Genomic DNA, 12,477 nt, shown 5'->3' on the forward strand with positions numbered 1-12,477 from the left:
ACTGTACTTGAGCAGGGGGCTTGGACTAGATGATCTCCAGAGGTCCCTTCCAACCTCAACCATTCTGTGATTCTGTGAATCGGGAGCACCCCAGACCTTCCCCGTTCCTTGCAGCTTTTGCAGCTTTCCTGACTTGCTCCTTGTCTGCAGCCAAGAGCTCTGCGCCCAGTGAGCGGGGCTAAGCAGGGTGGCAGAGACAGCTCACAATTCCTAGCATAGGTGCAGGCATCGTCCTGCCCTGGCCTTCACACATAGAAAACGCCAGAGCCAAAATGACCCATGGGAAAGCACTGCCCTTCCCTGGGTGCTGAGGGTGAGCATTGGGCATTGCCCTTGGAGGGCTCCTGGTGAGAGCAGCAAGGCTTCCCCCTCGATTCGAGGGTTTCTTTGCTTCCCCCTGCCCCCCCTTCATGCCAGTTGCTGTCACTGTGCAGGCAACAACATTTTTGCTTCCCACTGCCCCGGGCTCAATTCTCACAGCGGGACAGTGACAGGTGCCCTGTGCCCCTCATGCTGCCCTTTTCAAGCCAGGTTGATCTGCTGAATCCACGGTGAAAGCCGTTTCCCCCTCAGGTTACAGTGAGCGGCTGCTGGCCTGGAGGGACTTCCCAGCGCCCAGCGGGCAGCAAAATGCAGCCAACAGGAGCAGCCTGAGTCCTGCCCACCCACTACCTGAGTGGGCATGAGATGCCACAGGTTCGGGAGCAGGGAGCCTTGGTTCCACTCTACAAGGGCAGAGGTGCCTGCATGGGGGCTGCCCTTGACCTGCAGAGCTCGAAGGTCCCCTGGACCCTTGCAGCCACCAGCTGGGCTCCTGGGAGGTGGCAGAGAAGAGGCTGGGCATCTCACAACGAACATGGGATGTGGGGCTCTGTGTGCACTGCGCTGCGGTGCGTGCTGTGCACTGTGTGCAACACACTGTGCATCTTGTGCTCTGCACTGTGCCATGCACTGTGCAGCAAGCGAGTGCACCTTGCCGTGGGCACTTTGCACTGTCACATGCCATGCACTCTGCACCATGTGCCCCCTCACTGTGCAACTCTCATTGTGCTCCTTGCACTGTGCTATGCACTGTGTCCTGCATTGTGCACCCTGAGCTGTGTCACACGTTGTGTAGCAGGCACTGTGCACCTTGCTCTGTGCCCTTTGTCCTGAGTGCTACAGACTGTGCACCCCATTACTGGGTGTCGTGCACTGTGTGCCATGCGTTTGGCACCCTGCCCTGTGTACCATGGTGCACCTTGCTTTGAGCACCTGCACTGTGCAGCCTGCGCTGTGTGCTGTGCACTGTGCAACTCAAACAGGTCTCCTTCCGCTGTGCCATGCACTGTGCACCCTCTGTTGTGCACCCTACACTGCACCTCTTGCACTGAACACCCATTACCATATGTCATGCATTATGTGCCATGCATTTGGCACTCTGCACTGTGCACCCTGCATGGTGCACCTTGCACTGATTACCTTGCACTGTGCGGACTATACTGTGCAGCTCTCTGTGCTCCTTGCACTGCACCCTGCACTGCGCACCCTGCATTGTGCATCCTGCATTGCGTGCCCTGAGCCGTCTCCCTTGCACTGAGCACCCTGCACTGTGCACCCATTACTGTATTTCATGCATGGTGCACTTTACATTCAGCAAGCTGCACTGCACACCCTGGGTGGTGCACCATGCATTGAGCACCTTGCACTGTGCAATTAACTGTAGTCTTTGTGCTGCGCCCTGCACTGCACGCCCTTCACCATGCATCCTGCATTGTGTGCCCCGCGCCATGCCCTTTGCACTGAGCTCCATGCAGTGTGCACCAGCACTGCAAGCCATGCATTGTGCACTGTGCACGCTGCACGCTGCACTGCATGTCTCCTTGTGCACTGCAGGCTGTCTGCCGGGACTGCAGCCCCTGCGCAGCTGGGAGAGGAGGTCCACACAGGGCAGGCGTACAGGGTGACTGCCCCTTCCCTCCTTCCCAGGCCCCTGGTACTTGTCTGCCTCAGCACACTGCACCCCTTATTGCTTACTGACCCGCTCCTTCCCCAGCCTTTACCTGAGTGACAGCCCCTGCCTTGGTCTGGGGAACATGCACCAAGCTGCTGTCCACATGCTTCAGTGCTAAGCAAGGCTACGGGCAGAGATGGCTCCTTTCAGGGCTTTTCCGAATAAGCCAGCCAGAAACCCCATGAATGCCCAAAGCGGGGACAGTTTATTGTCTGTTTTGCAGAAGATCTGGGTGCCTGAGGCGGGAGGTGGGCTTTGCCAGTCCTGCTCTGCTGCGTGGGTGCCTCGGATCAGCTGAGTGCTGTTGGATGGGACAAAGGGGCCGAGGCTGTTGGCAGCCAGATTTTGGAGGCTGGGGGGGGGGGGGGGGGGGGGGGTGCTGGTGGCTGGAGCAGCGATCTTGCCACGTGCCTGAAGGCCAAGCTTGGCTGCGGGGAAGAGAGATGGGATGAGGCCAGGGCTTGGGCAGAGCCCTGGCATGAGGCACAACGGCACCGGGGAGGGATGTGGTGACTGCGAGCAGCGTGGCTGGGATGGATTGGGCCCGAGACAGGACACCTGCGTCAGGGTGGACCCTGCCGGGGGGGCTCTGTGGTGGAAAGATAGGCCACGGATGGGTCCTGGTTCCCACGCCCTTGGGTGCTGCTTGGGGCAGCTCAGCCTCTGCTACTGGGTCCTGTCCTGTGGCGATAAAGCCCTGCAGCAAGGAGCAGCAGCGGCCCCAGGCAGCAGTGCAGGATGCCCAGGGCTTGGCAGAGCCCCAGCATGAGGTCGAACTGCTCGAAGGTGCTGCAGCTGAGCTGCAGCAGCTGGGCTTGCAGCAGGAAGTCCACGGCGAGCCCCACACTGTAGGGCGCCCAGAGGCCAAAGAAGAGCCAGAGCATGCAGGTCCCCGGCTCCCAGCCCTTCCGGAGCCGCGGCATGGCCAGTGAGCCCAGGGCCAGGGCTGCTGGGAGCAGCAGGAAGAGGCCCAGGCAGAGGATGAGATGGGCCAGGTACACCCCGGAGAGGATTTCCACGTTCCGGAGGATGCAGACCACCTCTGGCGCCGCCACCGTGCCGCTGGTGAAGGCAGCTGGGGTTGCCAGCAGCAGAGCTCCCAACCACACCACCACGGCCAGCCGCCGGCTCAGGGGGTCCCAGCGGCTCCACGTGGTGCTGCACAAGCTACTGGCCACCAGCAGCCCCTGGGCAAAGAGGCTCCAGTGCCACAGCACATGGGCGAGCTTGCACAGCCCTGGCCCCAGGTGCCAGCCGTGCTGGATGCCTGCAGCGAAGGAAGGCAGCAAGAGGGTGAAGAGGCCGGTGCCAACCATCAGCTGAGCCACCAAGGCTTTGCGGTGGGGCTGGCTCCATATGTGGGGGCACTTGGCCAAGGCCACTAGCAGTGCCCCGTTGCTGAGGGCCGCCAAGGTGCAGGCTATGGCCAGGAAGACGGGGGCCGTGCTCTGGAAGATGAGGCAGTATTGGTTGTGGCAGGGCTTGACGTTGGCATAGTCCAAACTGCTGAGGTACTCCTCGCTGTAGGAGAGATTTTCCATGATGTCTGTGAAATCCAAGGAGGTCTCGTTCACCAGGACACTGGGGGTCTACAAAAGAGACAAGCAGGCATCACGCACGGAAACCCTTGCTCAGCCCGGCGGATGTGCTGGGGGATGCGGCCGGCCGAAGGCACAGCCGAGCACAGCCCTGTCCCCGAGCACAGCCCTGTGGGATCCCCTAAAGTGTCCCCTCCCTCTCCAGCAAAGGCTTTTTGGCTCCCTTTTCCTCTCCTGTTCTGGAGCTCTGTTCCCACCTCCGTGCTGCTGAGCGGTTTCGTGACACCTTGGAGCCCGGCTGTGCATGACCACTGGCACGTCGCTGCTGCCTGCAACCGCCCCGCCAGGGCACCACCGAGCTCGCACCCTTTTCATGGAGAAACAGGGCTCTCTGTTATCAGGAGCCGAGCCCAGTGCAGCCAGGACAGGGCAAAGCTGGGTCTCTGCTCCGGTGCAACACACATCGCAGCATAAATGAGGATGGCAGGGAGCTGTGGGCATCTCTGGTGCAGCCGCTGTGGCTAACTGCACTGGCAAACACTATTTTTGCAATGCTGCCTTCCGGCCAGGCTGCAGCCAGCTAATGGAGATTTCTTTACAGCTGTTGCACAGTTAGCAGTGAGTTGATTATCAGGGAGAGACACTCCGCTTGGGAGAGGGCGCAAGGACAGGGGGGGCCAGCCTGGGGCTGATACTTCCTCCAGTGCCAGCGCCTGGAGGAGGGAGCAGAGCCCTGGCTGCGCCTAGAGCATAAAAGCCACAAGTTTCTTATAGCTTCAGAGAGGTGAGTTGAGATAGACCCTCTGCAGGGCTTGCCAGGGGTTGGCACCAGTTTTCCCAGGGATTTTGTGCATTTTGGGGAGGTCGACGGCCTCTGGGGATGTGGGAGCCCATCCCCTCAGGGAAGATAATTCATAGCTTGGAAATCCTCGTGCAAACGTCACTGCGGAGCTCTGCTGGTATTAGTATCCGCTCAAGCCTTAATGCCTTTATCTGTAAAGGCTGCCAGGCACTGCTGCCAGGCACTGCTGTGTCCTTTAGACTCTTGACAAGCCTTTCAGGGCTGATGTGCAAAGCAACCTGTTTTTACTGTCCTGAAGGCAACTCCAGGCGCTTCTCAGTGACTGAGAGCAGCTGGGACTCTGCAAGTTGCTTTGCTGTGAACTGCTGGATGGGGGGGACATGCTTCCCTGGCACTGGGCTGCTGACAGCCATGCTCTCACTGCCTGCCGCCGCCCTTCCTGAGAGCTGGCCTCTTCCTCAGGGTCATAGCACAAACTCCACAAGGGCTGGGTGCAAATCCCGCAAGGGCTGGGGCAGACCCCAATGGCTGGGTGCAAACCCCCAGTGGCTGGATGGAAACCCCACAGTGGCTGGGTACAGACCTCACAGTGGCTGAGTGCAAACCCCAGTGGCTAGACGCAAGCCCCACAGCAGCTGGGTGCAAACACTCAATGGCTAGATGCACATCCCAGAGCAGCTGGGTACAGACCCTGCAGTGACTGGGTGCAAACCCCACAGCGGCTGGGTGCAAACCCCATCCTAGTTTCCCAGAGATGCCAGCTCAGTGCTGCTCTCCTGCTCACTGCCCTGCGCACCCCTTGGTGGGAGGTGGATGACAGGTCAGTGCAGGGTGCCCTATGTTGGGAACTTGGTCCTCCAGAGTCCCTGGAGACTGCTGAAAGGATCTCGGGGAGCACTGGAAGAACTAGGAGAGATGGAGGCGACCAGCAAGTACGGAGGGGTGGCTCATGTATGGGAGAGAAAGGCACAGAGAAAGGGGTCCCTTGGAGCCCTTGGGGTTGGGGGGGCGACAGGAGGGAGGTCAGCACAACTGCTGATGGAAGGAGAAGGGGAATGGGGGAAGGAGGAAAACTGGAAATGGAGACCCATTACAGGAGGTGGTTTTCTCTGAACTGAAACGTCTCAAAATGCTCCTCTAATGGGACGGTTCTGGGCAATGCTGACCCCATGCTCAGGCTCTTGGACCACATTTCTCTTAGCTGCCCAGAGCGCAGGGCAGAGGCGAGAGCCTGGCACCTGCATGCAAGGGGAGCATGTAGCGTTGCTGCGGAGGCTTGTGCGCAGCCCCTGCTTCTGGCCACTTGCTCCCAGCAGGATAGAAAAGAGCTTGAGAGAGAGGAAGCAGGGAAAAGGGGGGTACACTTACCACAGGGATGCAGTTGCCCATAATGTCCTTGTCCCAGGATCAGCACGTGTCTTCTGCGTTTCGGCGCTGTACACAATGGTGCGCACTCAGCAACACGTGCTCCCCACAGGGTGCTTTGCACGACGGTGCACACTCGGCTGTGCGCGCTCTCCGACGGTAGTGTTGCACAACGGTGCGCTCTCAGATGTGTGTGCTCGTGGTCGGACACTGCACGGCGGTGCACGCTCTGCATGCGCTTGCTCACTCTCTGCAGGACTGCAGTAGGCTCTACTTCTTTTCCTCCAAGAGGAGGTGAATGACTGCGTTAACAAGATAAGAGCTGGCTTTTTAATAACAAGCCTTTTGCCTTGGCAACCCCCTTTGCCATAGAGTGAAGGAAACGGGTGGGCCAGCATTGCCGGTAAAAAATGAGAAGCCAGCATGTCTGAATTTCTAGGGCAGGAAGCAATCATTTCTTGGCAGAACACCCCAGATTAATTAGGAATTGTATTTACAGGTGTCTATGTAGACAGTCAAATTCCTGGCCCTGACACAGCCACGTATGGAGGCCTGTCATGCTCATCACGTTGGAGGATCCACTTACAAGCGAGCCCTCCTGCAGGGACTGCTCTGTCCCACTGCCCTGGTGCTGCTGGTGGGGGGGGGGGGGGGGGGGGCCTGTTGCAAAATGCGGCCAGCATACTGGGGCTGTGGGGAGCCCAGCACAGAGCAGCTTCCCTGGGCTCGGGGCAGGGCTTTGCGAGAAGCACAAGGTGCTGGACACTGGCAGCCCCACCAGCAATGACACCGAGGAGGAAGCAGTGACGGGGGGAGCGGGACAGGCTGGTGCCTCCCTGTTGCTGGGAAGGAAACAGCGGAGCAGCTCAGGCGCGCGGTGCTTTCCAGCTCTGTGAGCACAAGCCGTTGTTTACTGTGGAAAAACTCAGCGCTTCCTTGGGACACCCCTCCTGACTCAGCCCCAGAGCAGGATCCTGCAGCCGTCCCGGAGCACCAGGGCACTGGGGCATGCAGAGCCGGCTCTGCATGAGGCTCATCCCTGCGGAGGTGCTGGCCTGAAGCCAGTGGCCAGATGGGGCTTTTCCGGGAAGCTGGGGGCCATGCACGATGGCAGAGCCCAGTGGACCCTGAGTTGTCCAGCCTCTCTGAATGCAGAGCCAGCAAAATTGAATTTTAAACAGCTGCTCAGCTGCAAATCAGAGCATCCGACAGCCCCGCTGCTGCTGTGAATGCGATGTTAAAGTATGGCCGCAAATCTCACAACGCTGTCTCCTTCCCCGGAGACTCGCATTGCGTTCATAAATAGATCCAGAGATCGATACTCCCCTTGGATGCAAACGCCAGGAGCGAGCTAGTGAGGGCGCTTTGGTGTCTCCTTGCCTCCTGGGTGCAGGGCGCAGCAGAGGTTTTGCTGCCTGCCCAGTTCCACATCGCCTCGTGTCACCCCACGTTGCCCCATCCCACGCATGTCTCTGCTCCCTTTGGCACAGGGAAAGGCTCTGGGGGTCGCTCTGGAAGTGCTTGATAACTGCAGGGCAGGGAATTGAATTATTTAGCATCTCTACTCTTTAATAAACTGAATTACATATTTTTTGATTAAGAGCACCCACTAAATAATTCACTGCTTTGCATTTCTCTGTTTGACTGACTGTTATGGTGAATTACCCAAAGAACAAGCAAATCTGCTTGTCAGGGGCTAAATTATTTATTCTCACTTATATTTTTTCAGGGTTTTTATTATGTGCAATAAAAGAGCCGCTAAAGAGCTGGCCAAACAATGTCCATGGCTGAAAGACCTCCTTTGGCTGTACACCTCTCCAAAGGGATTTTCTGGAGTTGCAGCAATGCTCAGTGGTGAGATGGGATCCTGCCTGGCCTTCCCTGGGTGCTCGGGGCACATTGCACCATGGTAGCAGCAGGGTTGCGGACAATGAAGACCCTAAATCTTGTGTTTCCAGGCTTGTGGGCGTGCGGGGGGGGGGGGGGAGGGGGAGGCTGCGGCAATGTGGCTGTGGAGGTGGGTCCCCAACAACCCGCTCGGGGCACCCAGGAGAGGTTTTCCTGGGGCTGAGCAAGGGGCAGAAATGCAGAGGCAAGTTTCGGACCCTGCTGGAGCTGAGGACTCTGAAAATAAGCAGGCCCCCGGGATGGGGATGGGGGGCCAATGCTATGGGGCTGGGGAGGTGACTGAGTCCTGTGGTTCTCTGTGGGGTGCAGATACAGCCCCTCATGCCTCCAGGCACCCTGCAAAAGCCCCACAAGCAAAAGTTCTGCCCTGGGACAGGCTGGGGGGCTGGGGGCAAGAAGGGTTGGGGGTCCAGACAGGAGGAGAACTGCCATTTAGGGGGCTGGGGGGATCCAGACTCGGGGTCCAGGCTGGAGAACCCAAGGGGCTGGGGGACCAGGATGAGGGGCTGGGGGTGAGGGTTGAGGGAGCTGGGGGTCCAGGCTGGGAGGCTGAGGGGGCCTGGGGGTTGGGGGGGAGGGCTGGGAATCGCAATGCTCTTGAGCCTGAGGAGTGCGTTTTGGGCTCACTGTGTTTTATGGGATGGGGAGTGTGCAGGGGCAGCAACGAAATCACAGTAGAGCTGAGCCAGGGCAGCAAAGCCTTTGCACCCTGTGATGGTAAGACACCTCCCAGCCCCCTAGGGAGGGGGCTGAAGCCATGCTGGGACCCCCGTGCAGCACCCTGGCTGCCCTGAGCTGAGGACCGTCACACTGGGTGCACTGCATGCCACTGCACTGGGGCTGTGTCCCACTCCTGGCCCTTGTTGAGCTGATTCATGCTTTGGGCTGGGTTTGGACGTGGCGGATCACGTGGTAGTTCTGGGCTGCATCGGATGCTGCGCACAGACATACAGCATCCTTGAATTTCCCCAGGACCGAAGGAAAGCTGTCCCACTTGCTAGGGTGGCCCCCTCACACTGTGTGCTCACAGGAGGCTGCTCACGCTCTGGGCAGGCTTTCAGGCTGGAGCAGAAGCATGTTGCCCGCTAAAAAAAATCATAATCCAGCCGTAAGCCGGTGCCCTTCGGGAGAATCTGCATTAACCTGAAGATGGATGGTCCCTGCAATGCTGTGTGACTGCCCATCTCTCACCGGACGGAGCTTCGCATCCCCGGAGCAGCTGGGGATGAACCTTCACCCGCATAATCAAATGGAAAGGGGAGTCTAGTGAAGGACTGCAGAGGAGCAGCGGCTCTCAGAGATGCTGCTGCATATACGGCTGGCTATAAAAGCAGCAAAGAACAGTCATCGCCATGCTCGGGGGATGCTAAGGGATGCCAGGGGAGGAGACAGTCCCCTCAAAGGGTGCAGTGATCAGGTCAGTGGGTGGCAGGGGCAGTGTGGAGGTGCCCAGCTCCGCAGCATGACTGCGGGAGGCTGGCGGGCATCACTCTGGGTATGACGCAGGGCCCACTGGTCTGTAGGGCACCTCACAGCTCTGCTTTGGTGTGGTGCCATGCTCGCTGCTGCATGATCCTGGTGCCGCTGAGCATGCAGAGGGTTGGGGAGCTCCCACACGCCAGGGCCCAGAGCGCATCCGAAGCCAGCCGCGACGCCCAGCTCAGGTGTTCAACTCTCTTGGTGTTACCACTCTGTTTCTCTAGGACTTACCAACACCTTTGCCGAGGGTAGCGTATTTCACTCTCTCTATAGCCCAGCTCAGGTGTTCAACTCTCTTGGTGTTACCACTCTGTTTCTCTAGGACTTACCAACACCTTTGCCGAGGGTAGCGTATTTCACTCTCTCTATAGCCCAGCTGTCACCATGTTGCACTGGGGTTGGGAGAAGCAGTAGGAAATAAGAATTACCTCTTCATCTAGGGAAAGGACATGCTATGTAAATGAGGCACTTACATTTTAATCACAATACGAAGTGCTCTGGTGCAAATTTGCACATTGGCCTTTTCGGGCTCCTGGAGAGGTAGGTGCTGGGAGAGCTGCGCCCCTCTGTGGGCTGTGCAATGAACTGAGTTGCATCCATTCATGGACCATGTGTGGAGATAAACTGTCCCTTCATCGGTTGTATGTTGAGATGAGCTGTGTCCCTCCATGAGCTGTTTGATGGGCTCAGCTGTGTCCCTCTGTGGGCTGTGAGATGGGCTGTGTCCCTCCACGGGCCGAGCCATGTTCATCCATGGGCTGAGCCATGTCCCAAGCCATGTTCATCCATGGGCTGAGCTCTGCCTCCTCTTCCTTCTTCTGCCCTGGTGCCCCCCTTCCCCAGATAGCTCCCTGCCTCCCCCTCCCCCTGCACCCTACAGCTCTCCCTGGTGCTGCCGGAGGGCACAGAAATGGCATGCCATAGCCTGGAGGAGTCAGGATGGGTGCTGCCGTCTGGGCACAGCCTTTTACAGGGCTCAGGCCAGGTGGGCACAGCACAGCCATCCCCAGGATGCCCACTCATGGAGTGGCCTGACCCCACTGTGCATGTGCCAGCGTGTTGACGAGTACGGGAGGGCAAGACAGTTGGAGAGAGCTGCTGATAAAGAGCAAAGGGTGCTGTGTGAGCAGGCAGAGAGGCTGCCAGGTTGTGGCTGCAACCCTGCGGGTGCATGTGACCCCGGCAGACAAAGCCTCGCTGTGTGCGGGAGAAGCGGCGTGGGGGAGTGCTGGAGAGGAGAATGTGCGTGAGCGTGGCCCAAGGAGGACAGGGGCCAGCGTGCTGGTGCACACGCGTGTGAGAGGGAGCTGGGGGCAGCGCCGCGGTGGGGGCAGAACAGCAGGCGGCTCCGCAGCAGCGTCCCGAGGGCCGAGCCCCACAAGCGTAATGCGTGCATGGAGAAGCAGAGAAGAGCAGGCAGATAACGTGTGTAATCCAGATATATTTATAGGATTATTTTCCGAGATTAGCACAGGATATTAGAAAGGTTATAAAGTAACATCGATGTTCGTTGTCTCCCTTTATGTACATACAAGAACACAGCACAACAACACAGACCGTCCTCTGCCCTGCCCCGCAGCCCACACCTCGGCGTGTTCAGAGCTCAGTACAAATATGGCTTTCGTCGTCTATTGAGAGTTCAGTGCCGGCCGGGACGCATCCAGAGCGCCTCTCCAGGGGGTGCCAGTTGCTGATGCCCTGTCCCCAATGGGGTGTCCTGTGGGCACTGCATGTGGCCTTCAGGGATGCTGCTGTTTGTGCTGCCTAGGGCCTGGTGCTGGGCTGACCCACTGTGCCCCTTGGTGCTGGGGACAGCCCTGCCTCCCCTCCCAACCCCAGCCCCAGTCCGCTCCTCCTCTTTGGGGTTTGCTGGACCACCCCTGGCTGAAGAGCAACTTTCTCAGTTGGTTTCTGGCCCATTGCCACGTCTGTGCCCAGAGGAAATGCCCCCACGTCCCCACCTCGGTGAGCCTGGCCACTGCAGGGCCCCCCGGCCGTTGTCAGGATGGAGATGGGGCGACCAGAGCATGGAGCGTTGTCCTGCAAAGCAGCAGCCCTGACCCCAGGGCCTGTGCATGCAGGGAGCAGAGACGACGGGGGACAGAGCCAGAAAAGGTTTGCTCAGGCTGGCAGAGGGCTAAGCAGGAATTTAAATGCCTGGCCACAAAACGTGACCAAGCTGGGTCATCACTTTGCTGGAGGAGGACCTGGTCTTACCTAGGGTATGGGGGCCTAAATGCTCATTTGGATGTCCACATGGCTGTCAAGGAGGCCTGAGTGGCAGCCAAGAGGCCCCCCCCCCCCGGGGGTGATGATCTCCAGGACTGGCCTTGGGTGCACTGACCGCATGGGCTCAGCCCAGTGAGGGTAGACCTGGTGGCATGCGGTAGACACAGGGCTGGAGCTCTCCTGGAGACCCACCAGCCTGGCAGAAGGGAGTCCTTTGGCCCAGAAGTGGCCACCTAGTAGCCTAGGTTTGACAAGGCCCTGAATCCTCCTACCAATGCAGTGACAGTGCCTGGCTCTACTGGGTGCTCACAGTGGTAGGCACAAGCTCAGTCCTGGGTGTCCACTCTCCACTGTAACAGTGCATCCCCTTATGTCACCACACTAGTGACATAGTGTGTCCCATCACCTCCTCACACTGCTGACGCAGTGCACACCTTCACCTCCTCACACCAGTGACATGGCATGTGTCCCTTCACCTCTCCATACCCACAACATGGTGTACCCCATCATCAGCCACTCTGGTGACACATGGTGTATCCCATCACCTCCCCACACTAGTGCCACAGTGTATCTCATCACCCCTTACACCTGCAACATGGTGTGGCTCCTCACCTCTTCAGCCTACTGATATGGTATATCCCATCTCCTCCCCACACAACTGACATGATGCGTCCCATCACCACTCTTGCTAGTGAAATAACGTATCCCATCACCCCCCACACTGGTGATATGGTCTATCTTATCTCCTCCCCATACCTGTGACATGGTGTATCCCGTCACTCCTGACAGCAGTGACATGGCTTATCTCGTCACTCCCCACACTTGGTGCAGTGTATCCATCATCTCCCACCCTCCACCCTATTGACGTGTTGTATCTTGTCACTTCCCCATCACACAGACATGGTGTATCCCGTAACCTCTCACACTAGTGACAGTGTATATCATCACCTCCCTACACTAGTCACGTGGTATATCCGCTCATCTCCCACACTAGTGACATGGTATATCCCTGTCACCTCCCACATTTCTGACACAGGGCTTCCATAAGATGATGTCTCCCTGTCACTGCTCATCCTCATGGCATGGCACAGCCCATTGCCCAATCACAACCATGAGACATGGCAGCCCATCAGCCCCTTACCCTTGAGACACAGTGTACAATG

The 12,477-nt window shown here is 58.4% G+C and overlaps 1 protein-coding gene across 1 annotated transcript; it reads right to left on the reverse strand.

The window, feature by feature from the left end:
* Nucleotides 1-2,176: 2,176 nt before the first annotated feature.
* Nucleotides 2,177-5,988, reverse strand: ACKR1 (atypical chemokine receptor 1 (Duffy blood group)). Its single transcript, XM_009673097.2, has 2 exons — nt 5,702-5,988; nt 2,177-3,582 (listed from the first exon to the last, which is right to left on the reverse strand). Exons 1-2 carry the CDS (start codon nt 5,720-5,722, stop codon nt 2,650-2,652), a joined length of 954 nt encoding a protein of 317 aa, XP_009671392.2. The 5' UTR covers nt 5,723-5,988; the 3' UTR covers nt 2,177-2,649.
* Nucleotides 5,989-12,477: the final 6,489 nt, after the last annotated feature.

The sequence above is a fragment of the Struthio camelus genome, chromosome 30, assembly GCF_040807025.1.
Source record: "Struthio camelus isolate bStrCam1 chromosome 30, bStrCam1.hap1, whole genome shotgun sequence".
Lineage (NCBI taxonomy): Eukaryota > Metazoa > Chordata > Aves > Struthioniformes > Struthionidae > Struthio > Struthio camelus.

Excerpts from the sequence above, each read along its gene's own strand:
- ACKR1 (XM_009673097.2), bottom strand. The coding sequence starts at position 5,722 with ATGGGCAACTGCATCCCTGTG. Across the intron at positions 3,583-5,701 it reads TGGGCAACTGCATCCCTGTG|ACCCCCAGTGTCCTGGTGAA; the intron begins GTAAGTGTACCC and ends TCTCTTTTGTAG.